Source organism: Schistocerca americana, chromosome X, assembly GCF_021461395.2.
Source record: "Schistocerca americana isolate TAMUIC-IGC-003095 chromosome X, iqSchAmer2.1, whole genome shotgun sequence".
Taxonomy (NCBI): Eukaryota; Metazoa; Arthropoda; class Insecta; order Orthoptera; family Acrididae; genus Schistocerca; species Schistocerca americana.
The window spans coordinates 541,504,484-541,522,909 of NC_060130.1; the positions used below are offsets into that span (position 1 = coordinate 541,504,484).

Consider the following 18,426-nt stretch of genomic DNA (forward strand, 5'->3'; position numbering starts at 1 on the left):
GTGTACCTAAAACGTGAAAGGAATAGGGCCCATTGCAGCAGGTGGTGGGAGGTCTTCTTGGGTAACTGGGCTGATGGGGAAAATAAGGCCACGAGGGGCTTATGGTCAGTGACTAAGCAAAAAGACCTACTGTAAAGGTATGGGAGGAATTTGCTACGGGCAAACACGATGGCTAGGGCCTCCATCTCAATTTGAGAATATATGCGTTGGGCCTCTGTAAGGGATTTAGATATGTACGCCACCACACTTTCTGATCCATACGGTAGACGGCGCAAAAGGACAGCCCCAACACCATGGTCTGAGGCGACCGTAGTGTAAGGGATTTAGATATGTACGCCACCACACTTTCTGATCCATACGGTAGACGGCGCAAAAGGACAGCCCCAACACCATAGTCTGAGGCGACCGTAGCCAAGAGGAGAGGAAGAGAGAGGTCATATAGCATGAGACACTCTGCAGAGTGCAACCTCCGCTTTAAAGTTTGGAAAGCCGATTCAAAAGCCGAGGACCAATGAAAAGGCACACTCTTTCGGCATAGGTGATGGACGGGCGCTGCAATGTGGGCGGTGGAGGGAATTAACTTTTGATTGTAAGCAATTTTACCCAGGAAAGACCGCAATTGGTGGACGTCGCGCGGACGAGGAAGGGCCGTTATAGCGGCGATGTGGGAGGAGGTAGGGGATATGCCACCCCGGGAAATGATGTGACCCAGGTAGGAGATATCAGATTGAAAAAAGGAGCATTTAGCAAGGTTGCATTTTAGTCCCACAGTCCCCAGGCGCAGGAACAATTATCACAGATGACTGAGATGTTTATCCTGTTTATTTGCGGTACGGCCGGTGACGACGATGTCGTCCAGGTGGTTTATACAACCTGGCACATCCCGCAAGAGCTGTTCGAAGTCTTCGAAAAAAATTGTCCCCCTGCAAGCTTAGAGAACAGGTCCTTGTGATGCAGGAGGGGATAGTCTTCAACCTGTAGCCTTGAGGTCGCCACACACTCGAAGACACCCATCTGGTCTCTTGAGGACAACCAAGGGTGTCGGCCATGAACTGTAATGGACTGGAGTGATGACTCCCTCTGTGGTGTGACGGTCCATTTCTTGTTGAAGTGGCTGCTGGAGGGCATGGGAAACATGCCGAACTCAGAAGTACTCTGGGCAGACAGGCGGTTTCAGCTCGAGCGATGCATGAAAATCTTGATCACAACCAATGCCCAGCGAGAAGAGGTTCTGGAATTCCGTGCACAATTTATCGACTGCCAGGAATGGAACCTGGGAAGACGCCAGATGAACATTGTCATCAATGGCAAAGCCAAAGGCCCAGAATGCATCCAACGCAAAGAGATCCGCCGTGCCCGCATTGTTGACCACAAGGAAGGTAACTTCGCCGGCCGGTGTGGCCGTGCGGTTCTAGGCGCTACAGTCTGGAACCGCGTGACCGCTATGTTCGCAGGTTCGAATACTGCCTCGGGCATGGATATGTGTGATGTCCTTAGGTTAGTTAGGTTTAAGTAGTTCTAAATTCTAGGGGACTGATGACCACAGATGTTAAGTCCCATAGTGCTCAGAGCCATTTGAACCATTTTTTTGAAGGTAACTTCCCAGCGAACCGATTTATACGTGAAGGAAGCCGTGAACTGACCCAAGAGGGCGATCGCTTGCTTATTATAAGTAAGGAGGCGCCAAAGTGTGGGCGCCATGGGGGGGGGGGGGCGCCCCAATCTTAGCATAAGAGGAATAGTTGATCAGTGAGACTGCTGCTCCGGTATCCACCTGCATCTGCAGCAGCCAACCATTGACCTGAACATCGATCATCAGCTTGGAAGATCCTGAAGACTGCACCTGGTTGACATCCACGGGTATAGGCCCTCGATGGTCGTTGGCCGGATGTGGAGGGGGCTGCCGAGATCGGCAGACGGAACTGACATGGTCGTTACGGGTACACATCGCACAATACGCCCACCTGTCAGAGCAGTCTTCCTGTGCATGGTTCTTAAAGCATCCCCAGTAGGACAGCAACCGGAGGGGCTGGTGGCGCAGGCGAGGGCGCAGGGGCCTCCGTGCACTGACGGTCTGCTCCAGACCTGCAGAGCCGTCCGGGGGCGCAAATTCCTGGACAGGGCGGCTGCCTGTCGACGTTGTGCAGAACGGGACGGTCGGCACCGGTCATCGGAACGGACGGCGGCAACGTCTTCGACCTCCGCCAGCGATGCGACGGGCTCCGAGGCGTCGTGGTTGCAGAGGGCCGCCACTTCCTCCCAGGATTCCAAACGCTTGTCGACCGCCATAGAGAGTTTATACTTGAATGCTAGATCAATGATCTGGTCCACAGTAGGATCGTCGACACTGAGGGCGTCGTGCCAGAAAGTCGCATCAGGGGCGGCCTGGATAAGGTGGTCGCAGACCATCTCGTCCGCTTAGGATGCTTTGGAGACTCGTGTGTTGAAGTGACATTTCCGGCTGAGATCTTGTAGTTCCGCTGCCCACTGGCGATAGGATTATCCAGCCTTCTTGCGACACTAGTAAAATTCGACACGGGCAGCCAACACGTGGTACTGTCATCGGTAGTAAGCTGTGAGAACCTCACAAATCGGAGAGAAAGTCAAAGAATCCGGAGGTCGAGGCTGGAGTGTCGTCAAGAGAACATGCACTTTGGACTGGTTCCAGGACAAAAAGTAGGAACGACGAGCAGCCTCTTGGACAAACTGGTGGATTTGAAAATGCTTCTGGAGCCGCTTCTTGTATGTTTCCCAGGTTTCAGCATCCTCGCTGAAAGCGGGAAACGGCGGGGGCGGTGGAACCGGGCGGTTTTGCAACAGTTCCGCAAATACACGTTCCTGTGTATCCTGAGATTTCTTGCAAAACTGTTGAAAACCTTGTAATAAGTCATGCACACTTTGGACCAGCTGCTGAAGTACAACTTCCACCATGAGGAAGACACACGCAGGCACCAACTCGTCGCCACTTGTGTTGTGACTGACAATTCGTAATTTTTCACAAACACAAATTCTATTGATGTAAGTTCACAAGGTTGATGACTGAACAAAAAACGAAAGGTAACAATAACGATGCCAGTAAAAGTCTCATAAGTGAGGCAAACAAAATTTTACTTCTAAATTTCCACAAAGGTTCGTGGTAACACACATACACTAGTAAGAGTCCAATTCAGACACGAAGACGTAATCTTCAGTGGTCGAAGTACATGAGGTCGGCATCAGGAGTGACTGAACTTTGGGGCTGGTTGTAGAATCTAAATTGCTGTCTCCAGCCAATCAGGTTTTGGCATAGTGATACTTCCTGCAAGCCGTGGCTCCAGCTCCCCCTGCAGGAAGTAGTGCTCGTAATGTATGTTTCCATTATCTTGTATGTCAATAGCTGGTGTTTGCCATGGTGCTTTTGGTACTCCTTGGGCATAGACAACCTCGTCCTCTGTGGTGTAATATGGGTTGCCGGCCCTCAGGGGCTACCTTGGCTCCGGTATAACAGAAACCTTTAAATTCCCGTAGTAGTCCCGCTAAATTCACTGTTTAAGTTTATTGCGAACGGTGCTTCATGCCGAACTTGCCTGCAGCGTTTGGACTGTGCCATATACATCAGGTTAAGTCGTGACACACTGGGAACATGACATTCAGTAAATGCACGTGGAGACATAAACAGTCCGAAGAGGATTATACATTCCATCTAACCGACATAAAGCAACTTGTCTTCTGTTATACTGTACTGTGGATTTAATACAAATTTTCATTTCTAGGTGGCGGTCGGGCTGATTGTGTGCCAGGAACGACCTTTATGATTGAGTGCAACAAGTGTATTTGTAGTCAGTGCGGCAGACGTGCGTACTGCACCAAAAAAAACTGCCGGAAACTTCTAGATGATGGTAAGTCTAAGCATGCACCTGCTACAGCAGGCTAGCATGCGATGATTTCGTGCAAAACCTACACATAAGATTAAGCAATCAAGTCATTTCTACATCTGCATCTACACATATAGTCCGCTGGCCACAATTTTGAACCTTGCTTAGGGTTTTCTGTACCAGCATCAGCGTGTTTCTATCATTTCAGTCACCAGTAAAAGGCTAACGTTACTGCTGTGTAGAGCTGATGGCATTCTAAGAGATGTACATCAATGGTCAGGGGCAAATAAAGTAACATGTAACATAAAGAAGGCAGGCAGTGTAAATTTCTATAAAACGAAAATAATACATTTATATAAAACAAAAATTATAACAATGTTAAATTAAACTTAAATGGCGACTCAGTAAACTGTGTGATAAACACTAAAATTTTAGGGATGAATACAGAAAAACAGCTGAAGTGAAGAGGACATACGACAAGGATAGCAAAACTAATTTCATCTGCATTATATGTTTTAAGGATGCCGGGATCAGGGTGTAAAAATAATTGCCTCAAAGTAACTTATTATGCCTTTGTTTACACAGTCAATAGATAATGGCATAATTTTCTGGGGCACAGGGAGACAAATTAGAAAAGAGAGCTCTTAGAATAATAATGATAAGGAACAAATGGGCTCACTACCTGGAGTTATTTGGAGATCTAGGGAACTTGATTGTCCCCTGCGAAAATACTTTTCAAAGATTAGTATATATCAGTAAAAACATACATCAATATGCCACAAACAGCTCTATACACAAATGAAACACAAGAACAAGAGAATGCCTGCTGTTAGAAAGAAAACTAAAAGTGAGGTCACCAAACAGTACCGAGAACCCTGGGTTAAAATTAGAAACAGCAAGAAATTTCTCCTGTCACAGCACAAAAAGGATGAATATGTGCCTCTTTAGAAGACTGACAGAAAGGTTCTCTCTTCCTCACCAAAAATTCTGTCACACGAACAAATTCGCGCTTTTTTGTGCCGAGAGAGAGTAGCAGAGAGACAGTGACGGTGGAAGAGAGATGAGACAGTAGCAGTGGGAGAGAAAGATAGAGGGGCGAGTAATGGTGGGAGAGAGAAAGTGGGAGTGAAAGAGAAAGAGAAGAAAACAGCAGTAGGAGTGATAGAGGAGACATTGATGATTAGTGTGAGACAGTGGCAATAAAAGAGAAAGAGATATATATATGGATGGAGATAGAAGCAGTAGGAGCAAAACAGGAGACAACGCAAATGAAAAAGAGAGGTCAGTTGTGACCCTATATAGACTTTGCCGGTATGGACCCTCACAGAAGAGCTAAATTTAATGCATAGAATAAGGGAGGCACAGTTTGTATCGAAATTTTAAACTCATGGATACAGGTAAGAAAGTAAGTTGGACCTCCTCTCCCCCCTCCCCCTCACCACCATCCCACACAGTATGTTTCAGCTGCCAAAGTATGGTAGAGACAGTGGCAGCAGGAAAGAAAGGAAAAAGGAGACTGTATAAGTGAGAGAGGAGACAGTGGCAGTGGGATATCCTGTAAATCAATGGGAGGAGAAAGAAAAATATACAGACAGTGGCAGTAAGAAGGAAATGCTTAACGTGGGGGTTTAACCACGAAGAGAGAATAGGTAAAAGGAAAGCACGTGAATATATTTGCACTCTAAAATTTTTGATAAGTAAGATGGAACGAAGATTGAGACAGCTATTTTTCCCACTTTTCTGTCAGAGTCTTTTAAAGAAGGACTTTTCGCCTTTGTTATTGTCCGACAGGAGCATTTTTTTGCTGGTATATCTTTATTCGACAGCTGGTATCATCTACGTTAAATTATCTGTTCCAGCACCCTTTCCTATGTTCTCAATCACATTCCTGTTTGCTTTACTGCCTTCTTGCACAAAGACGCCGAGCTCTGATGTTAAAAATACCAGTAAAATCTTGTATTACATCCAGGCCCTTTACGCGACGATCATCCACACAGAGTTGCTGCTGTATATCGCAAAATATGAACTTGAAGAATGCTGCACACGTTTCCTTATTTAACATTACATGCTGTTCCTCTCCACTGGTTCCTGGCAGTTCTCTGGTACACACCTACACTCTCATCGGGCAGCAACCTGGTATATGTACAGCCTACGTCTGAGAAACATGACAAGTGCAAGTTTGAAGACGTCGACTGTACCGTGTTCGTCATAAGAATAAACCTGATGTAAGCATTACACCATGTATTCTGTTGCGCTCCTTGAATCTCAAAGGATTTAGTTTCACGTGGAGCGGAAGCCAAGCTGTGTCCAGTACAATCAATTACGATCGTACGGGTACGTTTTAAGCTGCGTCGCTCTTGCATAGGCTGAGCGATAATCCGGCGCATTTAAAAAAGCGGGCATTACACGACGATCCACCGCGGAAGGTACTGGTCATCCATCTAGCGGTAGAACGGGTGAAATTACGAAAATTAGCAGACACATTATCCACACGCCAGAAAAGACAACAGTTCTAAATTGCCGTCAATCCGCGCATGCGCACTAGGTAGCGATAACTCGCGCATGCGTAGAAGGGGGTACCTCAGTGTTTTGTGCTTGTTATTTCTTATTGTTCGGTGGCTAGTAGCTACTTTCAATTTTCGTGTTGGGGATTTTCCGTGTTTGTTCAGTAAATAGGCTTTAATAAATGCAGAAGACAAACGTTTTTTTTGTTTTTTTTTTTCAGTAGACTCTCTTTTATACTAGCTGTTTGTGAAAATATCTTTTCTTTTGATTACTTCGTATTATAGAAATGAAATGGAGCAAAGAGACGTTAAGCGTCTTAATTCAGGCATACAACGAGGAAAGGTATCTATACGACCCGTTGTATCATAATATGGTACGTTGGCAATCGTTTCTTTCTGAGCAATATGCGCATAACGTTACATGGTGATTTCAATTTGCATCGTAATGCCTTAGCTTACGAATGTTCACGTTTGATTGGATCTCTTGTTTTATTTCATCATGCCAGAAAAGCGAAACTGGCAGTGATGGCGAGAAAGTCCGTGCAGTTTCACCCAGTGCGACAGACGATGACTGCAAAACTCTGACTAGCACATTGCATTCCATTTTCCAAACTTGGAAAAATAACACAAGTGCACCTTTAAGTATTGGTCCTTTAAAGTGTTGCAAATTGTAGTGCATACACATAAAACAGCTTTTGAAATGGTGGGCTGAGGTATTCTATGGCTAAAAGACAGACCCTTAAAAGATTCCACAGTTGCCAGGAAACGTAATGTTAAAACCAACGTGCAATGTAACAGGGCATGCACTGGTATTTTATCAGTGATCTTGGTTGGTATGATCACAAAACATACACTATGTGATCGAAAGTACCCAAACATCCGCCAAAACATACTTTTCCGTATTAGGTGCATTGTGCTGCCAGGTACTCCATATCAGTGACCTCAGTAGTCATGAGACATTGTGAGAGAGCAGAATGGGGTGCTTCGCAGAACTCACGGACTTCGAATGTGGTCAGGTGACTGGGTGTCACAGGCGGAAAATTATTCGTTACATTATGCTGTGTAAAATCACAATATTATTTTGGAATTTTTTCTTATCTTTGTTTTGACGATAGTTACCTTTTTAATCCATTCAGCAGTGAGTTAAAACAAATAATTAGCACAGTAGTAAGCAGGTTAACAGAAAACGAGTGGTGTGAATCATGATAGTGTTACGGTGCTGCCGGCACACTTAGAATGTGTCCCGGTGCGCATACCTTCGGGTAAAGTCTGGCGCCGGCGGGCCAGCATTGCGGCCGCGGCGACATCAAAAGGACTGGAGCTGAAGCGCTTGGAACCCTCCGCCTCGCATCACCTTGAGGCTTCGAGACATTACGAAGACATTGGAAGTTCATGATACTGCAAGTCAACCTCCAACAATTATTGTGTCATCAATTGCTTCGTCGTCTTCAGGCGAGAACCGTCCACAGCCGAACCCTGGACAATCCGGTAAGGGAAGATCATTTCAGAAGTCTTGGTTGATCAAATATACATGGCTAGAATATGAAGCATATACCTAAAAAAGTTTTTTGCAAAACCCGAAAAGAGGCAGATGCTAAAAATCTATTACAATTTTCTTCAAAAAGAGAAGATGCATTTACTTCCGTAGAGTTTTCTAGTTGGAAAAAGGCTTTGGAAAAATTCCGTCTTCATGAAAATACGTTTATGCATAAAGAAGGTGTTCAGAAACTAAATTCTATCACTAACCGAAGTGTGGCCTACTAATTGGATGAACAGTTAGATGGTAATATGAAGGAAGGCCGTTTAGCTCTTGAGACAATTTTTACTACCGTGCAATTTCTATGCTGACAAAGACTAGCAATTAGAGGGCACGAAGATGCAAACTCTAATGTTTTTCAATTGTTGGAACTCTCAAAGAATGACATACCTGAGTTTAAAGATTGATTAGGGCGTTTGGAGTATAAGTAGACGTCCCACGATGTTCAAAACGAGATCATTGATCTACTAGGAAAGACTGTGTTGAGAAAGGTATTGGCTTCAATCAAGAAGACTGAACATTATTCTTTTATGGTTGGCAAAACAAGTGATTCTTCGATTCACGAACTACTGTCATTTTGTATTCATACTGTCGATGATTCCTTATTCATCAACTCATCAACGAAGACTTTATTGGCTTATACGAAACCCCCAACACTGAATCACAAACTCTGTTTAGTATTTTAAAAGACATTTTTGCTCGTCTTCATTTGTCAATGGATAACTTAAGAGGACAGTGCTATGATGGTGCCTCGAATATGAGAGGTAAGTTCAAAGGACTAAAAAAGTTAGTTTTGGATATACAACCAAAAGCATGTTATGTGCACTGCACTGCTCACAGTTTAGACTTGGCAGTTGTAGACAGTCTCCACCATCTTACGTCTATGAGGGATGTTATGGCTCTAGCCAAGGACTTAATGAACACCGTAAGGGAATCCAGCAAAAGGATGGGACTTTTCAAAAGCATACACTGTGAGAGCGCCAACGACCAAGCTGGTCTACGACCCCTTTGAAGAACTTCTAGAGTTTTTTTGAAACATTTTCTGCAGAGGACAAAACAAAGGCAGGTTACAAATGTGCAGGCTACCTTGAGTCAATGTTGCAATTCAAAACTCATTTCTCTTTAGGTGTTTATTGCCATGCAATGAACTCAGTAGAGGATGTCAATGAAAAAATTCAATGCCCTCATCTAAGTGTTGCTGATCTGGAAAAAGTATGTGAGGGCTTGATTTGTATATTGAATGGAAGGCTTGATAGTTTTGAATACTTTAAAAGAGAAACCTTCAGAAGTTGATGATCCTTCGCTTCCTCATACTAAAAAAGTATGAAAAAAAAGAAGCCAGCTCATCACACACTTTCAAAATTCCAAAGAAATACTACAAAGCTATTTACATTGAAGTTTGTAAAACGGTGCAATCTTCCATTACTGAGCGGTTTGCGTCAACTGGACTCACACAGGTCATTGCAGTTGAACAAGAGTGCTTGCCTTTAGTAAACAGAGGTGAAACAAATTTGGAAAAATCAAGTGAGGTTTTGAAAAATGGTCTAGACATTGAGAGACTGAGCTTAAACTTGAATATGTTAGCCGATATCGCTAATAAAAAACAAATGGTCCTAAAAAACACGCGTGATGTAAGAAAGAACATTACACAAGAACCTGCAGTGAGACAAATGTTATGTGAAGTAGTGAAGTGCATTAAGCTTCTCCAAGTACGAGGCGTGTTTTTTAAGTAAGTACCGTTTTGTAATTAAAAAAAGACTTGCTAAGATATCTCAATAATTTTATTTTTACATGAAAGTCTGTACCTTAATCAACTTTTTTACATAATTTCCGTCAATATTGAGGCACTTGTCATAACATTGTACCAGTTTTTGAATACCCTCTTCATATACGTCTGCCGCCTGACTTGTTAACCAAAGCATCACCACTGTTTTGACTTCGTCATCGTCTTGAAGACGCTGACCGCCCAGGTGTTCCTTCAAGTGCAGGAACAGATGGTAGTCACTGGGCACAAGATCGGGGCTGTACGGAGGATGATCTAGAGTTTCCCTTCGAAAAGATGTGATGAGATCTTTGGTCTGATTCGCCACGTGCGGACGGGCATTGTCTTGCAGCAAAACGATGCCCTTGCTCAACTTGCCACGTCTTTTGTTCTGAATTGAACGGCGCAGATTGTGCAGCGTCTTACAGTAAGCCGCTGCGTTGATTGTCTCATCACGAGGCAGAAATTCCACTAGCAATACTCCTTTTCTGTCCCAAAAAACTGTGCACATGATTTTCCGGGCAGAAATTGTTTGCTTAAAATTCACTTTTCTGGGTGAATCTGAATGCCGCCATTCCATGGACTGTTGCTTTGATTCTGGTGTGACGTAGGCCACCCATGTGTCATCGCTCGTAACAATTTGGCTTAAGAAATCATCACCGTCGTTGTGGTACCGCTCAAGGAAAGTCAATGCACTGTCTAAACGTTTGGTTTTGTGCACATCTGTCAACATTTTCGGTACCCAACGTGCGCACAATTTTCGGTAATTCAAGTGCTCGGTCACAATGCCGTACAAAACACTACGAGAAACATTAGGAAAGTCATCCTGCAAGGAGGAAATCGTAAAGCGTCTGTTTTCTGTCACCTTATTGTCCACTTTCTGCACCAAACTTTCATTAACGACCGAAGGGCGCCGACTCAGTTGTTCATCATGCACATTTGTGGGGCCATCTTTAATGCTCTCACCCACTTTCTTACCATTCCATCACTCATAGTGTTTTCTCCGTAAACTGCACATATCTCACGATGAATATCGATCGCTTTTACGCCTTTAGAAATAAGAAATCTTATAACAGCCCGTACTGCACAGTCGGCGGGACTCAGGATTATCGGAGGCATCTTAAACACTCAGTACACAACGTAAACAAGGAAGAATCAGACTGTATGGCGTCAGTACGTAGATTAAGGTTGAAATGGCTCTGAGCACTATGGGACTCAACATCTTAGGTCATAAGTCCCCTAGAACTTAGAACTACTTAAATCGAACTAACCTAAGGACATCACACACACCCATGCCCGAGGCAGGATTCGAACCTGCGACCGTAGCAGTCCCGCGGTTCCGGACTGCAGCGCCAGAACCGCTAGACCACCGCGGCCGGCGTAGATTAAGGTACAGGCTTCCATGTAAAAATAAAATTATTGAGATATCTTAGCACGTCTTTTTTTTTAATTTCAAAACGGTGCTTACTTAAAGAACACGCCTCGTAGTTCCAATCACGACAGCAACAGCAGGACGGTCATGCAGCGAAATGCAGCAAGATCTGCAGCTGATAGGCACTTGGTGCAGGGAGTGGCAACTGACCCTTAACATAGACAAATGTAATGTATTGCGAATACATAGAAAGAAGGATCCTGGTAGCAGTTACTTCTGTAAAATATCTGTGAGTATGCGTATGGAACGATTTGAAGTGGAATGATCACATAAAATTAATTTTTGGTAAGGCGGGTGCGGGGTTGAGATTCATTGGGAGAGTCCTTAGAAAGTGTAGTCCATCAACAAAGGAGGTGGCTCACAAAACACTCCTTCGACCTGTACTTGAGTATTGCTCATCAGTGTGGGATCCGTACCAGGTCGGGTTGACGGAGGAGATAGAGAAGATCTAAAGAAGAGCGGCGCGTTTCGTCACAGGGTTATCTGGTAAGCGTGATAGCGTTACGGAGATGTTTAGCAAACTCAAGTGGCAGACTCTGCAAGAGAGGCGCTCTGCATCGCGGTGTAGCTTGCTGTCCAGGTTTCGAGAGGGTGCGTTTCTGGATGAGGTATCGAATCTATTGCTTCCCCCTACTTATACCTCCCGAGGAGCGGCTACTCATCAGCCACACATCACGCCGGTAAATGCCAAACGACGCCTCGCTTGGTGTCACGAGAGTAAACATTGGACGACTGAACAGTGGAAAAAAGTTGTGTGGAGTGACGAATCACGGTACACAATGTGGCGATCCAATGGCAGGGTGTGGGTAGGGCGAATGCCCAGTGAATGTGATCTGCCAGCATGTGTAGTGCCAACAGTAAAATTCGAAGACGTTAGTGTTATGTTGCGGTTGGATTTCTCATGGAGGGGCTTGCACCCCTTGTTGTTTTGCATGGCACTATCACAGCACAGGCCTACATTGATGTTTTAAGCACCTTCTTGCTTCTCACTGTTGAAGAGCAAATCGGGGCTGGCGATTGCATCTTTCACCACGTTTGAGCATCTGTTCGTAATGGACGGCCTGTGGCAGAGTGATTAGACGACAGTAACATCACTGTAATGGACTGGCCTGCACAGAGTCCTGACCTGAATTCTATAGAAAACCTTTGGGATGGTTTGCAACGCCGACTTCGTGCCAGGCCTCACCGATGGACATCGATACCTCTCCTCAGTGCAGCACTCTGTGAAGAATGGGCTGTCATTCCCCCAGAAACCTTCCAGCACGTGAGTGGACATATGCCTGTGAGAGTGGAAGCTGTCATCAAGGCTCAGGGTGGGCCAACACCATATTGAATTGCAGCATTACCGATGGAGGGCACCACGAACTTGTAAGACATTTTTAGCCAGGTGTCTGGATACTTTTGATCACATAGCGTATGAACAAACGATTCAATACTTACTTTCGAGAAGGTGAGATAACCTCCCTCATGACTGTGTCACACTTACTAATTCCATCTTCTATCATAGACAGGAGCTTCTCGAAACAGGCCATGTCCATCTCAAGAAGTTCCGAAATTCTTGCGGATCTTCGGGCCTCAGTTCTTTCATAAGCAATATAATCCCCTGCCTTCGTTCTTCTTTCCAGTCAGAGTTGAACTTGTTAACGTATGTCTTTTCATTTTCGTCGTCGTTCCGTCCTAATTCGAAGATTTACTGGCACTACCAGGGCAATAGCTCCAAAAACTAGTTGGTCCTCCATGTGCAGAACGTAAATTTAGATATACATGTATCTGTGTAATCAAGTGTCGTAATATAAAACTAACTGTTCAGTCTATAGTACAGAACAGTAGTACCCTACGTAATAGAATAACAGTTACTTAATAAATAATGATAAAAATTTTGTTATTTAATAGGAACCTTGAGTACACTTAAATAATTCGAACGAATGACGTTTCAATTGCCACACGGTCCCCCTAGTGTTTCACGCGGTAGAACGAACGACATTACAAGAGATCAGTCGGTTCTGTTTGCGTTTCACGCGTTATTATCGTCTACTGCGCATGTGTGCGAGGCATATCCTGCGTGGATGGTGTAATAGGTCTACGTGAACCAGCCTGAAGTAACAGATATGCGCGCCTCGGGCGCTGGTGCATAAGTGTACAGTATACGCGCCTCGTGTAATAGGGGCTGCACGGGCCAGCCAGCTGGTCCACCTAAACTGCAATGATGTGAGCAGTTGCAGTTCGGTCGTAAAAAGAGACGAGCAGGGAAACAATATAGCTTCGAATGTCGTTTAGTTTTTAAAGAGAATGAAATAATGTTCGGCAGAACTCCAGCACTACCGAACGCTACGCAGGTGACCAGGAGGAAAGCATAAATTGCTCTCGTTCTCGCCTAACGTAGTATTCTAATTACAAACAAGAGTGATGAAAATTCGTAACTTAAATACAGGGTAATTCTTCTGAGCGAGCTATATGTGATTCAAAAGCATACTGCAGGGATTTCATCATATCGTTGAATACTGAAGCCACTGAAAGTATTAATGACAATCAGTCGTCCAGTAATCTCTTAGCTCCTTCCTTATCCGAATCCGAGAAAAACTTTTCAGTTCTGGACGTTCTGCTACGTTGATAGCGAGTCAGTCAACAAAAGAATCCACGAAGCCACCCAGGCGCCGCATTTTCTCCTCCTCTTTTATGACGTGCCGTTCTATATCCCGCCAGCGTTCGGCAGTGACATGTGAAAAAGCTGCGTTCGTTAGTTTCAGTACGTCTAACAGCTTAATAATCATCCCCCAGGCTGTGGCTAAGCCGTATCTCTGCGATATCCTTTCTTCCAGGAGTGCTAGTTCTGCAAGTTTCGCAGAAGAGCTTCTGTTAAGTTTGGAAGGTAGGAGACGAGGTACTGGCAGAATTGAAGCTGTGAGGACGGATAGTGAGTCGTGCTTGGGTAGCTCAGATGGTAGAGCACTTTCCCGCGAAAGGCAAAGATCCCGACTTCGACTCTCGGTCCGGCACACAGTTTAAATCTGCCAGGAAGTTTCATATCAGCACACACTCCGCTGCAGAGTGAAAATTTCATTCTGGTAATAATCTTGTTATTTCTCGCGACAAATCCCTTAACTTGGCTCCAGATCAGTTCTGTTGGGTTCATATTGTAATGGTACAGTGCAAAATGTAAAAATGCAGCATTTTTGTGGTGTGCTCGATGGTGTGAAAATGATTGTTTTTCATGTTTCTACGACACTTATCACTCTGGTTAGTGTGAGGCTACATCTGTGGTATAAAGCAATGGACATAGTCCAAATAGAGAGTATTTGGTTTTTCATTTTTGACCTAGAAAGTTAAATTGTCAGATTTTCTTAATTTAAACAACCTTTATTAGCTATCTTTCATAAAATATCGATACTTAAAAATTCATATTTTAGATGAAAACAGGAATTTTTTGTGTGCAATATGTAATCATAAACAAGAAGATGCGACGGTCGGTGGAATGGGAAAGGGGCTGCGAATGCTTAAATCCCGGACGAGCCCCCAATTGCGACGGTCGGCGGAATGGGAAATGGGGCTGCAAATTTATCTGTTTACTGCCTCTCGTCGTCTAACTCGGGAATGATCTCCTACTCTTTCTGCCGTCAAACACGTGCGCTTAATACCTGTCAAAGGCCATAAATAAAATAATCCCGATGCTGCTGACCGATAAGTGCAAATGTTAACCAGGCTACAGTCTAGGAGGCTGAAGTCGAATGACGACTCTAACGTGTGTGTTAGGTTCCTTAAAACTCACAAGTTTTTATTCATAGCAAATACAGTTCAGTGATGGTATCTTCCAACAGTTAAGTGCCGTTGTAATTATTGCTCAAGCCCTCAATAGCTATACTGAACACGCTATAAATTTAAATAAAATTTGTATAATGCTGAAGAATATCGATTGATATTTAGCAAATCTATCATTTCGCTAAAACACGGCTTAATTCGATGATCTAAAGTTTACTCAACACTAGCGCGAATTCCTAAGTGTCGGATGCTACAAAATATTCAAAGTTCAGACTGGTAGAAACACAGTTAACGTCCGGTAGCACTGTTTTAGAATCAATCAATTAAACGTGGTGGAAATAATTAGACTCCAACCTGACTGTATCAGAAACTATGTCCTGCTGGTATCCCAAAACACAGTTCGGAATACTCAAAAATAAACAGAGTCCCACAGTAGAGATTCAGCGGCTAAGTGTGGTGGCACTCGTATGGAAACAGAGTCTCACAGCTATGATTGTGCAACAAAGTCCCATTTGCTTCCAAAAACAATCACCAAAAAGGACAACCTGTGAAAACACAAGTCCCTACTACGTTCCACACCGAAAATATCTTACCGGTTTCGTCGTTTGCGCACACACGTGAAATTCGGAACCGCAAGAACTATCACCACAATGTGGCGTCGAGCAACACGGGTCAGAGGTCGGCAAAAGCGTGCAGAAATCTCACCTGCAGCTTTGTGTCAGCTACACTTAAATACCTTCGATTCGAAGTTCCCCAATCTATGTCACGTATCTGCTTTCCATTGATCACCTCTTCTTGGCATAACTTTTTACGTAGAAGAGCAATCTTAAGTCTGTTTTCAGCATTATATGCGCGCTCCAATTCTCATCAAAAAATATACGTTACACTGTGGCCGACTAGACTGCCCAGAATAAATGTTTTGATGTTTCGCAATTGTCTCTGCAGAGTGCGAAAACAGTTTTTGTCCATTTGTGCCACTATATAACATTATAGTTCTTTATAAGGCACCACTTGCCATACGGATTTGAAGCGCTATTTCTGATGCGCTGATCAGAAATTGTTTGAACTAATTATTAGCAAAACAAAAAATTATATTGGTGTTTTACCAGTGAAATATTAATGCTGCAAATTATACAAAAATGTCAATCGTTGCGTTTCGACGAGACATGCTTCTGGTTCAAAAGGTATAAATTATTCAGTAACTTGCACATGTTGCAGATTTTTTTATTGAATGTCTTTTGATATAAAATTCATATAAACCGTATCAGCATCTCGGCTCTTCCGTTTCAACTCCTCTTTCATTTTCCGTATTGTACTTTGTCGTACTAATTTGCGTATGCGTGTAATCAACGCAAACGTGGATAAAGCATTGTCTTAAAGCCACGTGCTGGAACGGGTAAATCCTCGTGACGTCATGTAACGTCCAGCCGCTTGAAACTGTTAGGTCCACGTGGTACGATCTGCCGCTGACCATTCGCTCGCCACCGTCTTCCCCCGTCGGCCTCACTGGCTGCCGTGCGCGCACCCTTGAAGCGCAATCCGCGATCAAACTTCTTTGTCCAGATGAGAACAAATGACTGTCGTGTCGCAAAGACATGCATTATTTATAAAAAACGATGATGCATTTTACAATTACGAGATGTAGGTATTTCAAAATTAACGAAAAAAGTATGATTAAGATAGATTAGAACCAGCGATCCACGAGCTACACCAGCCCCTCCAGCTGATACGCTACCGATTCCACTAATCCTCCATTGGGGATCAGGACCTCAACGGTAGTAAATATAGTTCTTTGGAAAACATCAGACGCGATTTTTTCCAGTAAATTTACGAAAACGTTAAGAACGACCTATTTCTCGGCACTTTTTAACCGTGTTCCACACGCGTCTTTCACTACGGAGCAGGAAGCAGCCCTAGCCATTTTCATACTGCGTATTAACAGGGCGGCTATCAAAGCACAACAGTACAGAGACTGTGACCGAACACGATTTTTGAAATAAAAGATATGTAACTAAAGTCTGATTAAGGAAATCTTTGATGGTTCTTAATACATTAGAATATCTTAAAGTTTTATTTAACGGAACTTAGTAATAAGATATCTAGTACATAAGTAGGACCTAATTCCAAAGAGCGTAACAACTCCAGTGTGCGTGTGTTATGGTTTCTCACCAATCATCGCGTTTGTGTTTGTTTACATCAGGTTTATTCTTATGATGAACAGAGTATAATCTCAACTTATCTGAGACCTTGCTGACAAAACAGAAATACCTCACATGTTTGCACACTCCCCCCCCCCCCCCCCCCATCATGGGCATGTGACCCTCTCCCACGCCCTCTACAAACCTCCTCACTACAACCGCGTGACATCAGGGATACTGTGCTAAGATGTGGGTGTACGTTAAATCCGAAAGGAATCAGGCAAGTCGAGACTTCGAGAACGAATTTTTCACTCTGCCGCGAAGTGTGTGCTGACATGAAGGTTAATGGATTAAAACTGTGTGCTGCGCCGAGACTCGATCTCGGGATCTCTGCCTTTCGTGTGCAAGTTCTCTGCTGCGAAAGGCAAAGGCCCCGAGTTTGCTGCGAAAGGCAAAGGCCCCGAATTCGAGTCTCTGTCTAGCAGACATTTTTAGTCTGCCAGCTGGTTCATGTAAAGTTAACGTAAAATCGTCTGCTTTACTGTTCCCTGAATACTTTGCTCATCGACCGCAACTAACCGAAGACGCCCGGCTTGAAATTCGTATCTTAAAATAGGACAAATATTATTAGAAATAGTATACTAATTTTGTAATCTTTCCAGATTTACATAATTCTGATTTTAAGTTCTTTTCGGGCATGTTAAGGCTCTTTTTATCTCATTTTCTTGTCACTACAGAATCGCTTTGGGCATATTTGTGTAGGTTTGAAGCACCCATTAAACAGAGACAGCAAGTCATAAGGTTTTGTTGGTGAAAAAATGCTGACTAAGAGCATAGTTTTGTGACCTCTGAACCTTTTAAATGACCTTAGAATACTTGTCACGCGTTAGTTAAAACTACATTTTCGTCTCAAACCGGATACTACGTGCACATTTTACGTCCATAAGTGCGTTGACTTTGAACCTCTGGATGTCGGTAATGGATATTGAAAAAAAGTTTCTATGTTCACCGACAATACCATCTTAAAAACATATTGTAAAAAATACGATGGTGTTCCATGAATAGAAATTATAGAAGTGGCCATACCCAAAAACCACCGTTTTTTGGAGTTTTCTCAGGAAACGCCCTCAAACAAATTGTGTTTTACAAGCCGACTAAGGTCCACCATAGACCACACCTAATAAAAGACAAACAACCGCTTTGCCGAATTCTCCCGGGTTGGAAGAAGTGTGGAATGTTTAAATTTTGACCTTGTAGTGCAAGATGGATACAGTACGCTGGTTCTCCCGATAGGTACGCAAGTGGTCATAGGGCAAACGCTATCCAAACCACTTGACCTATTACTGTGATCGGTAGAACCAGAGGTATATCCCCCTGAAAAGTAGTATTTTCGCTCGTGGCTTTTTGGAACTTATTGGTACCGTGCACTGTCGTGCACCGACT

At 43.8% G+C, this 18,426-nt stretch overlaps 1 protein-coding gene across 1 annotated transcript in view; it reads left to right on the top strand.

Annotated features, from left to right (window-relative positions):
* The window catches only part of LOC124556143 (glycine-rich cell wall structural protein-like), a 139,865-nt gene that overhangs the window by 54,702 nt on the left and 66,737 nt on the right, over window positions 1–18,426 (top strand). The window contains exon 5 of the mRNA XM_047130157.1: window positions 3,753–3,878. Coding sequence (XP_046986113.1) covers window positions 3,753–3,878 — 126 coding nt within the window. The remainder of the gene's footprint in view (window positions 1–3,752; window positions 3,879–18,426) is intronic.